The 18,163-nt window shown below is 46.1% G+C and overlaps 1 protein-coding gene across 1 annotated transcript; it reads left to right on the top strand.

The window, feature by feature from the left end:
* The first annotated feature begins 15,811 nt into the window (after nucleotides 1-15,811).
* IFI27L2 (interferon alpha inducible protein 27 like 2) lies at nucleotides 15,812-17,808 on the top strand. The gene is made up of 4 exons (XM_002754243.7): nucleotides 15,812-15,838; nucleotides 16,043-16,072; nucleotides 16,914-17,075; nucleotides 17,593-17,808. The coding sequence occupies exons 1-4, from the start codon at nucleotides 15,832-15,834 to the stop codon at nucleotides 17,787-17,789; spliced, it is 396 nt and encodes a 131-aa protein (XP_002754289.1). The 5' UTR covers nucleotides 15,812-15,831; the 3' UTR covers nucleotides 17,790-17,808.
* The last annotated feature ends 355 nt before the right edge of the window (nucleotides 17,809-18,163 follow it).

Below are 18,163 nucleotides of genomic sequence, written 5' to 3'. Positions count from 1 at the left end.
GCTAAGAGAATGTTAAGGTCCAGGCATGGTGGCTCACATCCGTAATCCCAGCACTTTGGGAGGCCTAGGCAAAAGGAAGCTTGAGGCCAGGAGCTTGAGACCAACCTGGGCAACATAGTGAGACCCTGTCTCTACAAATAAAAAATGATAAAAATAATCCAGGTATGCCGGTGTGCACCTGTAGTCCCAGCTTCTTGGGAAACTGAAGTAGGAGGATTGCTTGAGCTCCGGATTTGCAGGCTATCGTGAGTTATCGTGCCACTGCAGCCTGGGCGAGGATGTTGAGGTAGCTTTAGACTGAGGAGAAATATTTGAAAACCAAGCATCTGATCAGGCATGGTGACTTACTCCTGTAATCCCAGCACTTTGGGAAGCCAAGGAGGGTAGGTCACCTGAGATCAGGAGTTTGAGACCAGCATGGCCAACATGGTGAAACCCGTCTCTACTAAAAATACAAAAGTTAGTTGGGGGTGGTGGTGTGTACCTGTAGTCCCAGCTACTCAGGAGGCTGAGGCAGGAGGATCACTTGAACCCAGGAGGCAGAGGTTGCAGTGAGCTGAGATCACATCACTGCACTCCAGCCTGGGCAACAAAGCGAGACTCTATCTTAAAAAAAAAAAAAAAAAAAAAAAAAAAACAGAGAGAGAGAGAAAATCATACATCTGACAAAGGATTTGTATTTAAAATATGTAAAGCTCAACAATAAGAAAATGGATATTCCAATTTAAAGATAGCCAGTGCCTGGCATAGGACCTGACTTGTGGAGAGAGGCATCCAATCAGGTTTGTTAACAAAGAAAATGAGAACCCTGAGAGAGCTGTAAACACAGCTCATCCTCCTCATTTGATTGACAAGCATTTATTGAGAGGAAGAGACAAATAGTGCAAGGCAGACTGAAATGCTCTTTCCTTGGGTCAAACCCAATAGTGGCCCAAGGAAAGAACCCCACACAGGGAGACAACCTGCAGGCATGTGTCTTTTTCTGATGTCTTTCCATGTGTACCCCCGAACCAGCCTTTCTCTCCAAGGCTCTCCAGTGTGCTGCCCTGTTGCCATCTGTTTTAAATCCAGAGCCCCTCTGACCTGCTTAAAAAAAGTCAGACAAGAGCTGGTCCAGGAGAAGGCTCAGAGTTGAAGCCAGGTGATGAACTTGAGAATACAATTCAGAAGCCCACTCCCTGGCCCCGTCACTGCCTGTAATAAATGAGTGACCTCAGTCAAATGTCCCTGTCTATGGGCCTCTGTTTCCTTAGCTGTTCAACAGAGGATCTAGGTGTTCAGACTCTCAGCTCTACCCCCCACCCTGGACATTCTCAGATTCACCAGAGCTAATACTGTCACTCATTGATTGGACTGTTTTTCATTCTTTTCATACCCAAGACCTGAAACCCTGAGCATGTTAGTCCTTTGTCAAATGCCAGCAAGCTTAAACACAGATGAAAGCATGTGTCCTTGCTGACTGGAATCCCGGAGGTTAAACGCTTGGCCTCAATGTCCCTCCTGTCTTGAATTCTCTGGGTGCCCTCGGCACAGCCCACAGTTCACTGACAAAGAAGTTTGTCATCTCTACCTTTGTAGACCTTCTGGCAGATTGCAGCAGCCTCTATTATTTCAATGTATAATTTATGTGGCCCATTTTCACTGCCAAGGACAGCCCACAAAGCATACTTGATCCTGCACAAGAAAACAGCGAGCTTTGCCCTCTGGGGTGCGTGTGCTCTCCACCTACAGACACACGAGACTTTTCCAGAGTGTTTTGCTTTACTGGGGCACCTCACTAGGGCAGGAACAATGGGACCTCAGAATAATAGGACAGTCACCACAATTTCAAGGCTGCTCTCAGACACAAGGATGTGGGTGACATTAAACACATCGGGTGGTTTCCAGCCGCTGGAGGGCCATGCTGGCAGGCTGGAGTCCCTTTGCTTCTTTGCAGGTGAGCAGCATGGTGCCCCAGGCAAGAGGTTCGTAATCCGAAGTGGGGGCTGAATTTCCCTGATGCTGCCTACCTGCTGCCCAGGGGAACGCACACACACCATAGCAATTCTCTAGCCTTCAGCCTCCTCTCCCCTCCGCCCAGGGCATCAGCTCCTGCCCTGACAGCCTTGCTGGATTGCAGCTAGGATCAAGAGGAATAAAAACTACATGAGGTATTTTGGTTTTTTTTTTAATAAAACGCTATGCACTTGCAGCATAAAGGTTGGTTCATGGACCAGCAGCATCAGCATCACTTGAGAGCTTGCTGGCAATGCAGAATCCCAGGCCCCACCCCAGACCTACTGGATCCGAATCTGCATCTGGCCTCCACCGGCAGTGGAACTCCAGTAGCACGTGATTTGCATGAGAAGTATTGCAATATGCTAACAGAAATGTGATATGGGGGGGAAGAATGTGCGGTCTGGATCCTGGAGCTCTGAGTTCAAATTCAGCTCAGCCATGAAGTCCTTCCTGGCCTTGGGAGGTGGCTGGGGCCTCCATTTCCTTAGTAGAAGAAGTGTCACTCTGCTGCAATAGGAGAATTGGAATGGAGAGGAGAGGGGGCACAGGGCAAAGGGCTGAGCAGCAGGGAGCCCCTTCCCAGTGGTGTAAATGAAATGGGTCAGATAAGACAATGGAGAAGAGCAGGGAAAGATCAGCGCTTCCCCTTGCCAGCCCCGCTCACCCCCACCCCTCCCCTTCCCTCCCCAGTCACCAAAGATTCTTGGTGTGGACCCTCAAGTCAGTTGTGGGCCAAAGGTAGCTGAGAAGTGGACAGTCCTACTTAGTTGTCAGATATCAAAAGTGGCATCTTGAGGCCTGGAGGGGTCTTCAGCCTGGCCCAGGCTGCAGAGTATCCCCTGTAAACCCAGGACTGAGCTCAGCAAGTGGATCGGGAAATGCTGGAGTAGCCCCATCCTCCAGGTTGCAAAGGGGACAGTCGAGAGGATCTTGCAGACTGTCTCGGAGGCATTGTCTGCACACTTAAGAGTGGTATTCTCATCACACTGGCTTTTCTATTAAGCAAGCTTCTTGATGTAACTCGAAGGTGAGGGCACTTGACCTGTGTTTCAAAATTTTCCTGCAAGGCTGGGAAATGGACGGCATCACACTTGACAAGACTCCATTCAAGTAATTACCCAGAGAGAGATATTATAATTGCAAGAACGTAAGTGCTCCATTTTGTGGGTTTTAAAAATACCCACTTTATGGGGCTGTGGTGAGCATTAAATGTGGTAACGTGTGGCCCGCTCTTAGCATAGGTTTGCAATTAGCCTTGTCCCCAGTCTTGCAGATGAATCGAAAGCTCTGCTCTGGCCCAGTGGCCCCTTCCTTGGCCTCCACCAGCAGCTGAACTCTGATGGCTCTGCTGATCGATGTTTCAAGTCCACGGTGATGGAGTCATGAGTCCTGATCCTAAAAGCTGGACTCAGGGCTTAGGGTGTTCTTTTCAGAAAAAGCTCTTCTATTGGCTTCAAGAAACACAAGCAGCTTGGCCCTATGTGCTTTTCCTAGCTGAACCCAATCCCTTGAGGAAATCAAGTTAAAGAAGTCCTTTCTGACTGTAGTTTTAAATGCTCCCATGTGTGCATTCGAAACCTCGAGAATATACACGTCAGCAAGTGAAATACACTGCGGGAGAACTTACTGACTGCTGACAGGTGGTTGAGTGAATCCCTAGCCCCAGTTCTTCACCACTCCCTGACTCACAGCCTTGCAGGGCCTCATTGTGGGCAGAGTAGTTCCCCATCGCCTGAACTTGGGCTTAATGGTGTGACTTGTTTTGACCAACTGAAAGTGACAGCATGCCAGTTCCAGCCTTAAGAGGTCTCATATGTTTCAGCTATCACCATAAAAAGGACTTCCCCTGGGCAGCTGCTGTCCATCAGGCTGGGATCCAGAATGCACACACATGAAACAGTCACCCCAGCTGACCCACACCACAGGCTAGCAGTGGACATCAGTGCTGCAGTAGGTGCCACAGCTCGAGACAGCCACCCAGCCAAGACCAGCCTAGATCAACAGGGAGGCTTTAGTCTGCCTCCTGACCCTCAAGAAAACAAAAACAAAAAGAATTGTTTTAAGCCACTATGTTTTGGGATAGTTTATTACACAACATTATCGTGGCTGTAGCAAACCAGTGTACCATGTGGTCGATGTGAAAAAATAAAACAGGAGGAAGAGAAACAGGGAGGGAGAAAGGGAGAACAGGAAAGAGAGGGAAGGTGAGATACTGTTGGCTCATCGTGGCTAATGAATGACATAGCCTGTGGCATGTTCTCATGTCGAGATACACATGGTAATAACATGCCAGGGTGTCACATGGCCCAGCCACACCAGCTGCACATAGTCCTGGGAACTAAGCTAAGATCCAGTTCAGCCCAGAAGTGAGGGAGTTTGCAGAAATACAGAGAAGCAACTGCAGAGCTAACAGCACCCAGAGAGTGTAAACCAGATCTGCACTGGCAGAGAGAGAGCAGGGATCTGAAGTTATATCCAGCTGGTACCATGGCACAGCTTTGGAAGGTGAGACAGAACTGGTCAGAGGGTTAGCCTTGGGTCAAATCAGGCAAAAGAGAGCCAAAATCGAACCGGTTTCCTGCAGGAGGGGACTGGCAGGGACAGGGTGGGTGCCAGGTTTTAGGAGGCAGAAACTTGACGTAGCAGGAATGAATCAAGTAGACAGACTGGGCACCCAGTGGTAGCACTCAGGGGACCTGGCTCCTGTGCGGCACTTGCCCAAAGTGAATTTTAGAAGGACTCTGACCAGCCCTGTCCCACCTTCCAAAGCTGAACCCATGATTCCAGCTGGATGTAACCTCAGATCCCTGATCTTCTCCCTCACTGCTAGTGAAGACTGAGGGGAGGATCTCCACAAACTATATTCCTTGGAAAAGAGTTCCTTCCTACTTGGGTGCTTATGAAATATTTCATTCTCTGGGGTGGCATCTCACTTTTTTGTGTTACAGAGGACAGTGAGACTCTCTCAATCCATGCTGGTTTCAGATGCAAGTTGGGATCACCTGGCAGAGCTGGTAGAAGGGAGTTTCGTCGTTATTCCTGGGAGTGTAGCCTCACTGTGCAAGGGCTGGACAGCAGATGATGAGATTTAACGATGACTTTTAAAGCATCACAATGAGGGTTTACGCAGTGAGATCACAAGCACTTGAAGAGGAGCTATTCTAATGTTGCATAAATAAGGCCTTGGGCTTGGGATTAATTTTCCAGTGACGGCATCTTTTATATATGTCAAAAGTGGGAAAATGGATGTTGTGGAATATTCTGGGCCACCTTATACCCAGCATCTACAGTATTTCACACAACTCTCATGGGAAGGCTCTTGACTCAGGCTTCAGTAACTTGGCTTTGGGTCTCAACAGTGATTGATGTGTAGAAAATGTAAATAAGTATTTGCATGTTGAATGAATGAACTTCATTTTGATACAGACTCTATGAATGCCATTGTGGGGCTCTGAGATGTCATCCCACAGACCAGTGGGTGCTCTATGTTACTGTCTGGGATGGCAGGGAACAGACCAAGGGAAACAGTGCAAAGGAGAAAAAGGTGGGTCATTGGGGAGGACACAGGCCTGGCACCCATGGCCATCAATCGGAAAAACTGGTGCTGGGTGGAGAGGAGAGTCTTTCTTCCCGAGGACTGGAGCCAGGTCTGGTGGCTAGACCTCTCCCAGACTGGGTTACCCATGTTGCCATTGTGGTGGTGGTTGTTGATGTTGTTTTAATGTAAGACTGTCCAGAGATTTGACCTCTCTTCCGAACCAGAAGGCTTGGCCCTACGGGACCCCCAGCCCCCAGCACCTCAGATCCCTCCCTTCCTCTACACAGGACAGAAAGTTGTATAACTTCCCAGGTGGCCTGAGACCTCCTTAGTCTCTGTTGCCATTTGTCGTGGCATTTGGACTGTAGCTTTTTTACTATCAGTATGCATGTCTATGTCAAAAGTGGGACAATGAAATGGGAAAGAGGATTTATATTGTGACCGCGAGGAAGGTTCCTAGTTGTTTAACACAGAGATACTAAGGCAGGCTCCTGACCTGTCTTTTGCTGCCTGGACGTTAGCCCCAGGCCTCAGCCCACTGCTGGCCTCCCCTCCCCAACCACCCCACACTTACCTCTGGGGGGTCTCTCCTCCCAAGCAAGAGCAGAGCAGACTGGACCCATCTTTTAGTTCTCAGTCTCAAGGGAGAAGAATGGTGGAAACTCCCAAAAGAGAACTCGAATGGTCAAACACCTAGAGATTTCAAGTGGCTGGTCCCCAAGCCCAGCCTGTTTTGTGGTGAGGCCCCATTCTTCCTGCAAATACACCCCAACTCCTGCCAAGAACCCAGACCTTCACACTCTAGAGGGGGTTACCCACCAGCCGTGTGGACTTTCTGCAGTTTTAGGGTCTCAAACAGATCTACCCAGGCTCCCAAAATGAACACCAATGTCTGATTATCTTTTAAAAAATACAGTAAGATTATATCGCTAACTTTAAACCTTTTGTTTGTTTTATATGTCATTTTGAGCAAAAGCCCAGGTCCTTTGGAATGGCCACGGTCCCTGCGTGCCCTCCTTCCCCCACACAGCCTGACTCCCTCCAGCTCCCTCCGCCCTTCTGGCCCCATCTGTAGCCATCACTCACTCCTCTGGCGGCACACCCTTCCTCCTCGGTGCTCTGCAAATGCCTCCTGCCCCAGGGCCTTTGCACTGCCTGTTCTCTCTGACCAGTGCTCTTCCCCACATTGCTGCCTGGCTCTGGTTAGTTCCTTCAGGTTCCAAGTCCCACCTTAGCAGAGAAGCCCTTCTTGACCACGCTACTTAAAGTGGCAGCCACCTCTCCAACATTCTCTGTCCTTCTTCCCCTACTTCACTGCAGTCTTCACAGCACCCGACATGGTATGTATGTAACTGTTTAACGTGCATCTCCCTTCCATGAGAGCAAAGGTTTCCTTTTTTCTCACTGCTCTCTCCCTGGGTTCTCTAGCAGCATTTGGCGTATAAAAAATGTGAATAAATATTTGGTGGGCGAATAAATGAATGAGAAGCATTAGAAACAGCCAGCAAAAATGAATTCCTCTGGACTCTGGGTAGCTTCAGATATAATGAGGCATAAGCAATAAGGTCAAGGAGCATCTCAGGACCAAAAGTTGGGGGCAGCCAGGCCTTGGGACAGTCTAGAAATGAGAACACAGGATTCTCTCTGTCTCTCACCCTGGCTTCTTCCTGAAAATTTGGTCCATTTCTCTTTCTCAGCAGAGCAGCTTTTTCTCTTAGCCCAAGTGGAGGACAGAAGATGGCTGCCCGGTGACTACTCTGTTCTTTCTTATAAATCCAGCTATCCAGTTAGTGCCTCAATATCTCTGTCTCTTTCCAAATTTGCCAGGTGCCCATCTTTGGTCCTATCCATGTAGCCTGGAAAGTGAGGTCATATTCACAAGCATGATTTCCAGGAGCTCCCAGACAAGAGCTGGGGAGACACAGCAAAATCTCTTCCAATGGGAGATTTCTGCTCCCTCGGCACAAAAGGTTGCTCCAAGAAAGGGAGCTGCCCTTTCAGCCCTTTCAGTTTGAGGTTCAGGACAAGCCTGCTCCAGTCCTCAAAACAAATCTCCATCCCAACCAACCCAGGCCCTGCAGGTGCATTATCCAGCCCACTAGCAACTGCGCTTGCAGTTTGAAATATTGCCACGAGAGGGCACTTCAAAGCAAGACGCGCATTCTCTCAAACTCCAGCCCTCAGAATGCAACTCACCTGCGGTGGGCCCAGCCAGATTGGCTGTAGGAGGTCTGCAGAGCTGGCAGAGACAGACAGGACAGGGACCCTCGATCCCAGCATTCTTGGCCTGCTGCCCAGGCCCTGCTGTGTCTCATGAAGGATGGCACATTCCCAGGCAAATCCATTCACTGTATTTTTTTTTTTTTTTTCAGACAGAGTCTCTCACTCTGTGGCCAAGCTGGAGTGCAGAGTGGCATGATCTCTGCTCACTGCAACCTCCGCCTCCTGGGTTCAAAGATTCTCCTGCCTCAGCATCCTGAGAAGCTGTGACTACAGGTGTGTGCCACCACGCCTGGCTAATTTTTTGTATTTTTATTAGAGATGGGGTTTCACCGTGTTAGCCAGCATGGTCTCAATCGCTTGACCTCTTGATCCTCCTGCCTCCGCCTCCCGAAGTGCTGTGATTACAGGCATGAGCCCCCGTGCCCGGCCTCACTGGAAGCTGGAAGATTGGCCCAAGGGAATTTTCAGAGGGGTGCAGGGCAACTCCGCTAGAGGCCAACCTAACGACTACATTAAATGCAGGCAAAATGGGGGGAGACTCTAAAAGCTCTGCACCATAAACATCAACAGGGTTAGTGTTAGGAAACCAAGAGCTTTGATTTTTTTCACTTTGCATATTTATGTTTTCTAAATGTTCTAATGAATATGTATTGCATGTATAATTCCCTTGCTAATGAACAAAGCTGTTTTGAACATTGTGTACAAGTCTTTGTGTGGACACGTTTTCATTGCTCTTGTGTAAATGCCGAGGAGGGTAATTAATGGATAGGAATATCTTTAACTATAAGAACAGCCAACAGTTTTCCAAAGTGGCAGTACCATTTTAAATTCACAACAGGAAGATGTGATAGTTGCTCCATATACTTGCCAACACTTGGTGTAGCGAGCCTTTTAAATTTTAGCCATTCTAGCGGGTGTGAAGGGTACTCCACTGTGGCATTGCTTTACATTTCCCAAATGACTAAACACGTTGAGAGTCCTTCTTGTGTATTTACTGTCTACTCATATTTTGCTTTGTGACACATTTGCTCAAAGCTTTTGCCCCTTTTTAAATTGGATGGGTTTGTCTTTTTCATATTGTGCTGCAGGCATTCTGTACAAGTCCTTTATCAAATATACGCACAGTATGAGGTAAAGGTAGAGGTTCATTGTTTTCCATTTGGGTTATATAATTTCCTGCGCATAGTATAACAAATTAATGTAAACCCGTAGTTTAAAACAACAGAAATCTATTCTCTCACAGTTCCGGAGACCAGAAGTCTGAAGCCACTATCACTGGACCACACTTAAGGTGTCAGCACTTAAGGTGCCTCTGGAAGCTCTAGGGAAGAATCCTTTTCTTGCCTCTTCCGGCATCTAGCGGCTGCCAGCAATCCCTCGCTTGTGGCTACATCACTACAATCTCAGCCCACACAGTCACATTGACTTCTTCTCTTCTATGTGTCAAATATTCCTCTGCTTCCCTCTTATAATGATACTTGTGATTGAATTTAGGTTCCATACAGATAATCCAGGATATCTCGTAGTCTCAAGATCCTTAATCACATTTGCAAATATTCTTTTGCATACAAGGTAATGATATGGTTTGGCTGTGTTTGCACCCAAATCTCATCTTGAACAGTAGCTCCCATGATCCCCACATGTCATGGGAGAAAGCCAGTGGGAGGTAATTGAATCACGGTGAATATTTTCCCTTGCTGTTCTCATGATAGTAAGTCTCGAGAGCTGATGGTTTTAGAAGGGGCAGTTCCCCCGTGCACCCTCTCTTGACTGCTGCCATGTAAGGCATGCTTTTGCTCCTTCTTCACCTTCTGCCATGATTGTGGCCTCCCCAGCCATGTGGAACTGTGAGTCCATTAAACCTCTTTTTCTTTAGAAATTACACAGCCTGAGGTATGACTTTATTAGCATGGTGAGAGCAGATGAATACAGGTAACATTAACAGGTTCCAGGAATTACGACTCTCTTTGGGCTAATTGTTTAGCCTGCCACGTGGGTCTTCAGTAATTCCAGCATCAGTTGAAACAACTACCCACCCCTATTGAATTACCTTAGTTCCTTTGTGGAAACTCAATTGACCATATATGTTTAGGTTTACTTACGGGATTTCTATTCCGTCCCATTAATCTCTCTGCCTAACCTCATGCCAACATCGCACAGTCTTAATTATGTAGCTTTATACTGTCTTGAAATTAAGTACTCCATTATTAATCTTCCAACTTTATTCTTTTCAGTAAAAAATGGAGGCCAGGCACAATGGCTCACGCCTGTAATCCCAGCACTTTGGGAGGCCGAAGTGGGTGGATCATGAGGTCAGGAGATCCAGACCATCTCCAGCCTGGTTGACAGAGTGAGACTCTGTCTAAAAAAATTTTTTTAAATGGGTATTCTATGCCCTTTGCATTTCCATATATATTTTAGAAACATCATGCCAATTTCACAAAAAAGAAAATTACATAAAAGCCTGCTGGAATTTCTATTGAGATTGCCTTGAATCTGTAGACCAGTTTGTAATGTATTAGCAACTTAATATATCTTAAAATTCAGTCTCGGCCAGGTGCCGTGTCGCATGCCTGTAATCCCAGCTCTTTGGGAGGCCGAGGCAGGCAGATCACAAGGTCAAGAGATCGAGACCATCCTGGCCAACATGGTGAAACTCCCATCTCTACTAAAAATACAAAAATTAGCTGGGGGTGGTGGCAGGTGCCTGTAGTCCCAGCTACTCAGGAGGCTGAGGCAGGAGAATTGCTTGAACCTGGGAGGCAGAGGTTGCAGTGAGCCAAGATTGTGCCCCTGCACTCCAGCCTGGCAACAGAACAAAGTCCGCTTGAATTTCAGCAATATTTTGTAGTTTCAGTCTATACGTCCTGCATGTGTTTTCATAATTTATTCCTAAATGTTTCAGTTTGGATGCTACTGTGTCATTTGAAAACAGCCGGATGCTATAGTTTCACTTTAACTTGTGTGGCTGATATTTATAAACGCAGTTGATGTTTGCTTCACTTAGGTCTAGCAGGTGTTTGTAGATTCCTTAGTACTTTGTAGGTAAACAATGTTGTACGTGAATAAAGTAAGTTTTGCATCTTTCTTTTTTTTTTTTTTTGAGACGGAGTTTCGCTCTCCTTACCCAGGCTGGAGTGCAATGGCGCGATCTCAGCTCACTGCAACCTCTGCCTCCTGGGTTCAGGCAATTCTCCTGCCTCAGCCTCCCGAGTAGCTGGGATTACAGGCGCGCGCCACAATGCCCAGCTAATTTTTTTTTTTTTTTTGTATCTTTAGTAGAGACGGGGTTTCACCATGTTGACCAGGATAGTCTCGATCTCTTGACCTCGTGATCCACCCGCCTCGGCCTCCCAAAGTGCTGGGATTACAGGCTTGAGCCACCGCACCCGGCCATGTTTCCAATCTTGATGTCTTCCTTTTCTTCTTTCTTCCCTTCTTCATTACACTTGTTAAGACTCCCATCATGATATTAAATCAAAGTGGCTCCAATCTAAAGTAGAACACATTCAGTACAGCAGCACTAAGCATGATATTTGTTGTTTTTTTCTACAGAAAGCTTTAGAAGGTTGAGGAAGTTTCCTTTATTCCTAAATTGCTCAGCATTTTTAATCAAAACGTATATTGATTACCCATACAATATATTCCCTTCTTCTGTATATGTGGTAAATTAATTGATTTTCAAATGTTGAACTCACCTTATATGAACCTTATGAGGTCATGACATAAATCACTTTTATATATTTGTAGATTTGATTGGCTAGTATTTTGTTCAGGATATTTGCATGTATTTTTGTAAGAGATATTTTTCTGTAGTTATTTTTTAATGCCTTTGTCAGGTTGGTATCAAGGTGATATTGATATATTCTGAATATCAATTCTTCGTCAGTTACGGGCATGGCAAGTATTTTCTCCTACTGTGTGGCTTGACTTTTTATTCTTGTCATGGTGCCTTTTGTTGAGCAGAGATTCTTACTTTTATTGTGCTTGAGTAATTAATAATGTTTTCTTTTTGGTTTAAGTGCTTTGTTTGCGTCTGCTTGAGGCTTATGATCTTTAGTTGCATATTTCAGGAAGTCAGAAAAGGTCCAGTTCGCACTACTCAGGGTGTGTTAGAAGGCAGCTGGTGGCCGGGCATGGTGGCTCATGCCTGTAGTCTCAGTACTTTGGGAGGGTGAGGCAGGCAGATTACTCGAGGTTAGGAGTTCAAGACCAGCCTGGCCAACATGGTGAAACCTCATCTCTATTAAAAATATAAAAACAAGCTGGGCATGATGGCTCATGCCTATAATCCCAGTTACTCAGGAGGGTGAGACAGGAGGATCACATGAACCTGGGAGACGAAGGTTGCAGTGAGCCAAGATAGGGCCACTGCACTTCACTCTGGGCAGGGGCACCAGAATGAAATTCTGTCTCCAAAAAAAAAAAGAAAGAAAGAAAGAAGCCAGCTGGCACACCCTCGAGTTTTGGGTTATTCTTGAAAGCAGCTTTGATAAACACTAACGGCTGTTTGGGTTTTTAGATCAGTATTCAATTTACTGAAATAAATCTAAAAATCTAGTAATCCTTAAGTTCTTAGCTTTAATTAAAATCCTAATATTCTATTTATAAAGCTAAGGAGATTTTTACAATTTGGTTGAGCAAATTCTCCTAAATAGTTTAGGTTACGTGTATATTAACATAATCGAAATTCCTTTTGTGTGTATGTGCGTATATAAATATCTAAACATTGTCAATTTTCTCCTTAAATGCTTCATATGTCTCTAACAAGCAAAGGCTTCCCATGAACACAGATGAATTTTATAAATCTAATAAAACAGATAATTTTGAATGTTAAGTTTTCTTAAACAATGTTTGTTGATAAAATTGTTTTTAAAGTAGAATGCCTTTCAACTTTATAATCATAAGATTAGTCTCTTATGGAAGTACATCATTAAAATTGGAATTTTAACTAATCCGTCACATATGCCAAGTTCTTATACACAAGTTAAATACTCACTATGTACAAATTAATCCTAAAACTAATGCCAAAAATATTGATGCCATTGGTTTTATTTTGTTTTATTTTCTCCATTAATAATTAGAAGCATTTCTAGGTTTTTAACTAAGGCAGTAGTTTTTAGCAGACAGTAGTTTTCAACTATTAATACAAAGGCAGCAGGCCAAGGCAGTAGTTTTTAACAGGATGGTACTGCCCCCTAGGGAGCATTTTGGAAATTTGATGGTGTGCTTTTAGTAGTCAGCAATTGGCGGGGGAGGCTGGTATTTAGTTCTTGGGACAGGGGCCTGACATCCTGAAATAGGTAAGACAATCCTGCATAACTAAAAGTGACCCTGTTAAATGTCAGAGGTCTCTTTGTACAAGAAAAATGCTCATAATTATTTCGGCCTAGAACTTAACCATGTTTTAGGTATTGTTGGCATAGTTTTAATACAGATTGAATTTTTAGGAATGTTGTTATCTTGCAGATAAGGGAGAAATCATAATTTGTTCCAAACTTTACCAAGAGTTATTCACCATTTCAGAAAATCATATCACTGGTAGCAATGCTGGATTTGCAGCTGTCCCATTCATGGTGATCAGATGTAGATATATGTATATAAATATATGGATGTTTCTTAAGTCCTTGTTTTAAAACATCAAATATAAAAAAAAATAAGCATTGGTTGGGCGCAATGGCTCACACTTGTAATCCCAGTACTTTGGGAGGCTGATACAGGTGGATCACGAGGTCAGGGGCTCGAAACCAGCCTGACCAACATGGTGAAATTCTGTCTCTACTAAAAACACAAAAGTTAGTTGGGCATGGTGGCGCGCACCTGTAATCCCAGCTACTCGGGAGGCTGAGGCAGAAGAATCGCTCGAACCCAGGAGGCGGAAGTTTCAGTGAGCCAAGATGGCGCCGCTGCACTCCAGCCTGACAGAGCAAGACTCCATTTCAAGAAAAAAAAGAAAGGCATTAAGTATTTACCGTTGAATATTGTATCATCTTAAATTGAAACTTATATGGGTGCAAACAACTCATTCTTTCATTGTACCTTCTGATGTAATAGTGCTTGACCATGTACATATTGAAATATACACTATTTTATTACAAATAATTTTATTTCTCTTCTGTTTGGGCAATGCCTTGTGTGCAACTATAATAGATGATGTTATCTATGAATTCCATTTCAGGATAGTAGAAAGCATTACGAAGTATTTTTAATCTTCACAAAAAATGTGTAGCCCTGGATTAACAATTCTGATACTGCTGTGCACAGCCGGATTTTAAATCAAATAAAAAGTTGATAAGATTGAAACAGTGTTCTATTGTTGCCAAAAGAGATAGCTTTTGGAACAGAACAGAAAATATCCAAACAGATATACTGGTATATATACCAGCCAGTGAGTTTTGAATATAAGGAGGGGATATCAATTCAACGATTTGATTTAATAACAGTCGTGGAACAATTGGCTAAGACATTTATAAATACGTAAAGCACTATATGTACCAATCTAAATTCCAGATGGATTAAAGTAAATCTTAAATAGCAAACCCCCAGAAGAACCTAAAGAAAATACAAGTGACAGTGTACTGAATAGCTAGCAGAAACGGCCTTTTCTAAAGGCAAAAATAATAAAGTTATTGGCAAGTTTGCATAACTATTAAACACTTTTCTACGAAAAAAAAAAAAAACACCAAAAAAGCAGGGATGAACTAGAAATAAAAATCTGCAACATCTATAAGAATGAAGATAATTAATATATCATTAATTCCTATATATCAATCAGAAAAAAAATACTTCAGTAGAACAGAGGTCCAAGAATCTGAGAAGATAACTCACAAAATAACGAGTACATGAGGCTAATAAACTTAAAAATAGTTCAGTCTCACTAGTAGTAAAGGGAAATGTATATTAAAAGAAGTCACATATTAAATCAACAAAGATTTTTGCTGTTGTTTCTTTTCTTAACGACAAAGCTAATTGTTAGTGAGGAGCAGAAAAAATAGATCCTCCTACAAACTTCTGGGAAAATGTAAACGGATGCCAATATTTTTGGACGTCAACATAACAACATAGGTATTAGGTGCTATTAAAAAAATGCATAGTTTCTGACCCAGCAGTTCCACCTCTAGGAATATACAGAAAACACTTGTACCTCATAATGGTAGTGCTTCATGCTAAGATAACTCATCAGAGCAAAAATTAGAAAGACTTTAACCCCTTAAAAGGGGGCCTGATACATTGAATCCACGGGGATGGAATATTTAATGACAGTTCAGTATCATGTTAAAGTTCTGGGAAAGGCAAATGTGCGGGGATGGGATGGTTGCCAGGAGCGGGGACGGAGTGACTCGAAAAGACCCTGAGAGAATTTGGTGGAGGAGGGGCCGGGCACGTAAAAAAAATGGTCTGTATCAGAGCTGTCAAAGTCACCCAGACCCCTAGAAGTGTACACTAAAGTGGTGAATTTTAACTTGTGTAGATGACATACACCTTAATAAACTTGACTTTTTAAAAATCTTGCTGAGGAATGTTAAACAGCCTGGGTAAATCTAAATGGTTGATTAGCTAAGTGAGTAACCTGCAAAGCGGAGTGTGACGGGAGCTTGGCAGGTGGTGGAGGGGGTGTTTACATATTCAGGCTGGAAGGAAAGGTGCCAGAATGTATTACGTTAGTGTCTCTCTGAAGGTGAAATTAAACACCGCTTTTCTCCTTGTATCTTGTTCGTTATTGTTGTGTTGTTTTTGTTTTTTGGTTTGGGGATTTTTTTTTTTTTTTTTTTTTGCAGCTTTGTTATTGGTGGGTTGGAGTCGGGGGCGGTGTGGCAGTAATTTGGGAGCACGGCCCACGGGCTACGGCTTCTGGGTTCCTTCCCGCGCTGTTCTCTTCGGTAGATCTGCCGAGCCGGGGCGGGCGAGCCGGGGAGCGGGGGCGGCGCCCGGGCGAGCGCGGTGTGGGGAGGGCGGGGCCTGCGTCTTGCGAGGCAAGGAGTGCGGGCGCATCCCTGTTGGATGGAGGGGAAAGAAACAACCCAAGAAGGCTGTCATTTCCTGGGCGGAGTTGGAACCCAGGCGGCCTCACCATGATGAGTGAGTCTTGCTTCCCCGGGGGGCGGGCGGGCTGGGAGCGGAGCAGGCCTTCCCGACCCCAGCCCAGGAAGGGACGGGAAATAGCTTCGCTCCCTGATTCCATTAACCAGCTGACTACTGACTCCCTCCTTCTCCTTCCCTTTTCTTCTCTCCGTCTTCCTTCTCCCCTCTCCCCTCTGCCTTCCCCTGGCACTCTCTCTGTAGAACAGGCAGCTGCTGCTGCAGTGGGTGGAGGTAAGTTACCTGGATCGATCGCTTCTGTCTCTGGGCCCTCACCTAGCATGGTCGGGGGTGCTGGGAGGCCGCAGAGATGACGCGCTGAGCTGGCTCTCACCCCCTCACCCTCCACTCCCGAAGCTGCCTGAGTGAACCACAGGGGAGAGAAGCAGCAAGATACTCCAGGGAAAAGCTCACTCCCATTCCAGCCCCAGCTTCTCCTCTAGTCCTTATATAGAATAAGCGTAGATGGAAGATTTCGTTTGAAAGAGCATTTGCATTGGGAGGCCGAGGCGGGTGGATCCTGGTCAACATGGTGAAACCCCATCTCTGCTAAAAATACAAAAAATTAGCTGGGCATGGTGGCGTGTGCCTGTAATCCCAGCTACTCAGGAGGCTGAGGCAGGAGAATTGCCTGAACCCAGGAGGCGGAGGTTGCGGTGAGCCGAGATCGCGCCCTTGCACTCCAGCCTGGGTAACAAGAGCAAAACTCAGTCTCAAAAAAAAAAAAAAAAGAAAAGAAAGAAAGAGGATTTGCAGCTCAAGTCCACATGGCTCTTTTCACATTTCTGTTCGGGGACACACACACACTTGAGACCCAGTGAATGGTATTGACTTTCCCTGCATCACACACCAAGTTAGAGACAAACCAGGGCTAGGCCTGGTCTTCCTATGACATCTTTGCCTCGCCTGGCTCCACACTCACCACCTCTTCTTCACCATGAGATCCCGAAGCTGCCATCTCCCTGTTGCTAAAGCTGACAGTCCCCAGAAACTGTCAAGGAATTACTAAGGGGAGAGTTCCCTTCTCCTGAGCCCATCTCTCCACCCAGCCCACCCAGCTTCTCTCTCCCCACAGCCCTGGCAGTGGGGGCTGTGCCCGTGGTGCTCAGTGCCATGGGCTTCACTGGGGCAGGAATCGCCGCATCCTCCATAGCAGCCAAGATGATGTCCGCAGCAGCCATCGCCAACGGGGGTGGGATTTCTGCAGGGAGCCTGGTGGCTACTCTGCAGTCGGTGGGTAAGTGTCCCGGACAGACCACCAGAGCTGGGAAAAGATACAGCCTGAGGCTCAGCCCGAGGGAGGCCTTCTCCTCACCCTGCAGTTCTGTGACCCTCAGCTTCCTGGATCTTCAGTCTCTCCCTCACTGTCCCCTCTTCTGGCTCCTTCTGAGTGAGGTTTGGGGTGGGAGTAGAGAGGTGATGGGGTGCTGGGTAGGGAGAAGAGGAAAGGAACCTAGGCCGAAAGTGATGCCTGGGCTCTTTCACCTGGGTGACCTGGGCAAGGTCCCCTGCCCTCTCTGGGCCTCAGTAGCCTCCTGTGTAAAGTGAGCACACTGTAGCTCTTGGGGTCTGTCTGTGGATGACTTTCTGCTTCTCAGTTTCCATGAATTCACCCCTGACTTGTCTTTTAGCTGCCTCTAGCAGACTCTACCCAAAGCAAGGCGTGGGGTTTTCAGGACGTGAAGGGGGGATCTGGGCAGGATTTCTGGGTCACTGCCCATCCCCTGTGCTCATTCATTCTGTCTCCTCCCCAGGGGCAGCCGGACTCTCCACATCATCCAATGTCCTCCTGGCCTCTGTTGGGTCAGTGATGGGGGCCTGCTTGGGGGGAAGCAGACCCGCAACTGAACCCAAGGCTCAACCCAAGGCTGAAGGAGATGAGGCAAGAGAAAATGTACCCCAAGGTGAACCTCCAAAACCCCCATTCAAGTCAGAGAAACATGAGGAATAAAGGTCACATGCAGATGCGCCTCACTGTGTTTGCTTCTTGCAGCTCTGTCTGGAGTTCTGAGCTGGAGGTTGCCAGTTCTCTGCACCTCCCAGCCTGCCTTGCCATGGAGGGGTAGAGGGAGGGCTTAACCTTGCACTGCATTGGTAAGCAGAAGGCTTTGGTTGGTCTCAGCCTTACAAGGATGGGCTGTATTACCCAGGGCCATTCATGGGCCTTCTGTGGGCCTCAATTTCCCCCTTATTCAATGTTGGCACTGTCACAGGTTCCTGCTGGGAGTGGGTGAGGGGTAGCCAGGGCACTTCAGGAGCCACTGACCACAGAGCCCTCTGTTCTTCAATAATGACACTAGACAACCAGAATGAGCAAGACACAGC

The sequence above is a fragment of the Callithrix jacchus genome, chromosome 8, assembly GCF_049354715.1.
Source record: "Callithrix jacchus isolate 240 chromosome 8, calJac240_pri, whole genome shotgun sequence".
NCBI lineage: Eukaryota > Metazoa > Chordata > Mammalia > Primates > Cebidae > Callithrix > Callithrix jacchus.
Note: the sequence above shows the minus strand (reverse complement) of the source record. Positions and strands in the feature narration are given on the sequence as shown.

Bases quoted from the DNA above. Each gene is read 5' to 3' on its own strand.
- IFI27L2 (XM_002754243.7), top strand. The intron at 16,073-16,913 runs GTAAGTTACCTG...CTCTCCCCACAG, and splicing joins TGCTGCTGCAGTGGGTGGAG to CCCTGGCAGTGGGGGCTGTG. The intron at 17,076-17,592 runs GTAAGTGTCCCG...TCTCCTCCCCAG, and splicing joins GGCTACTCTGCAGTCGGTGG to GGGCAGCCGGACTCTCCACA.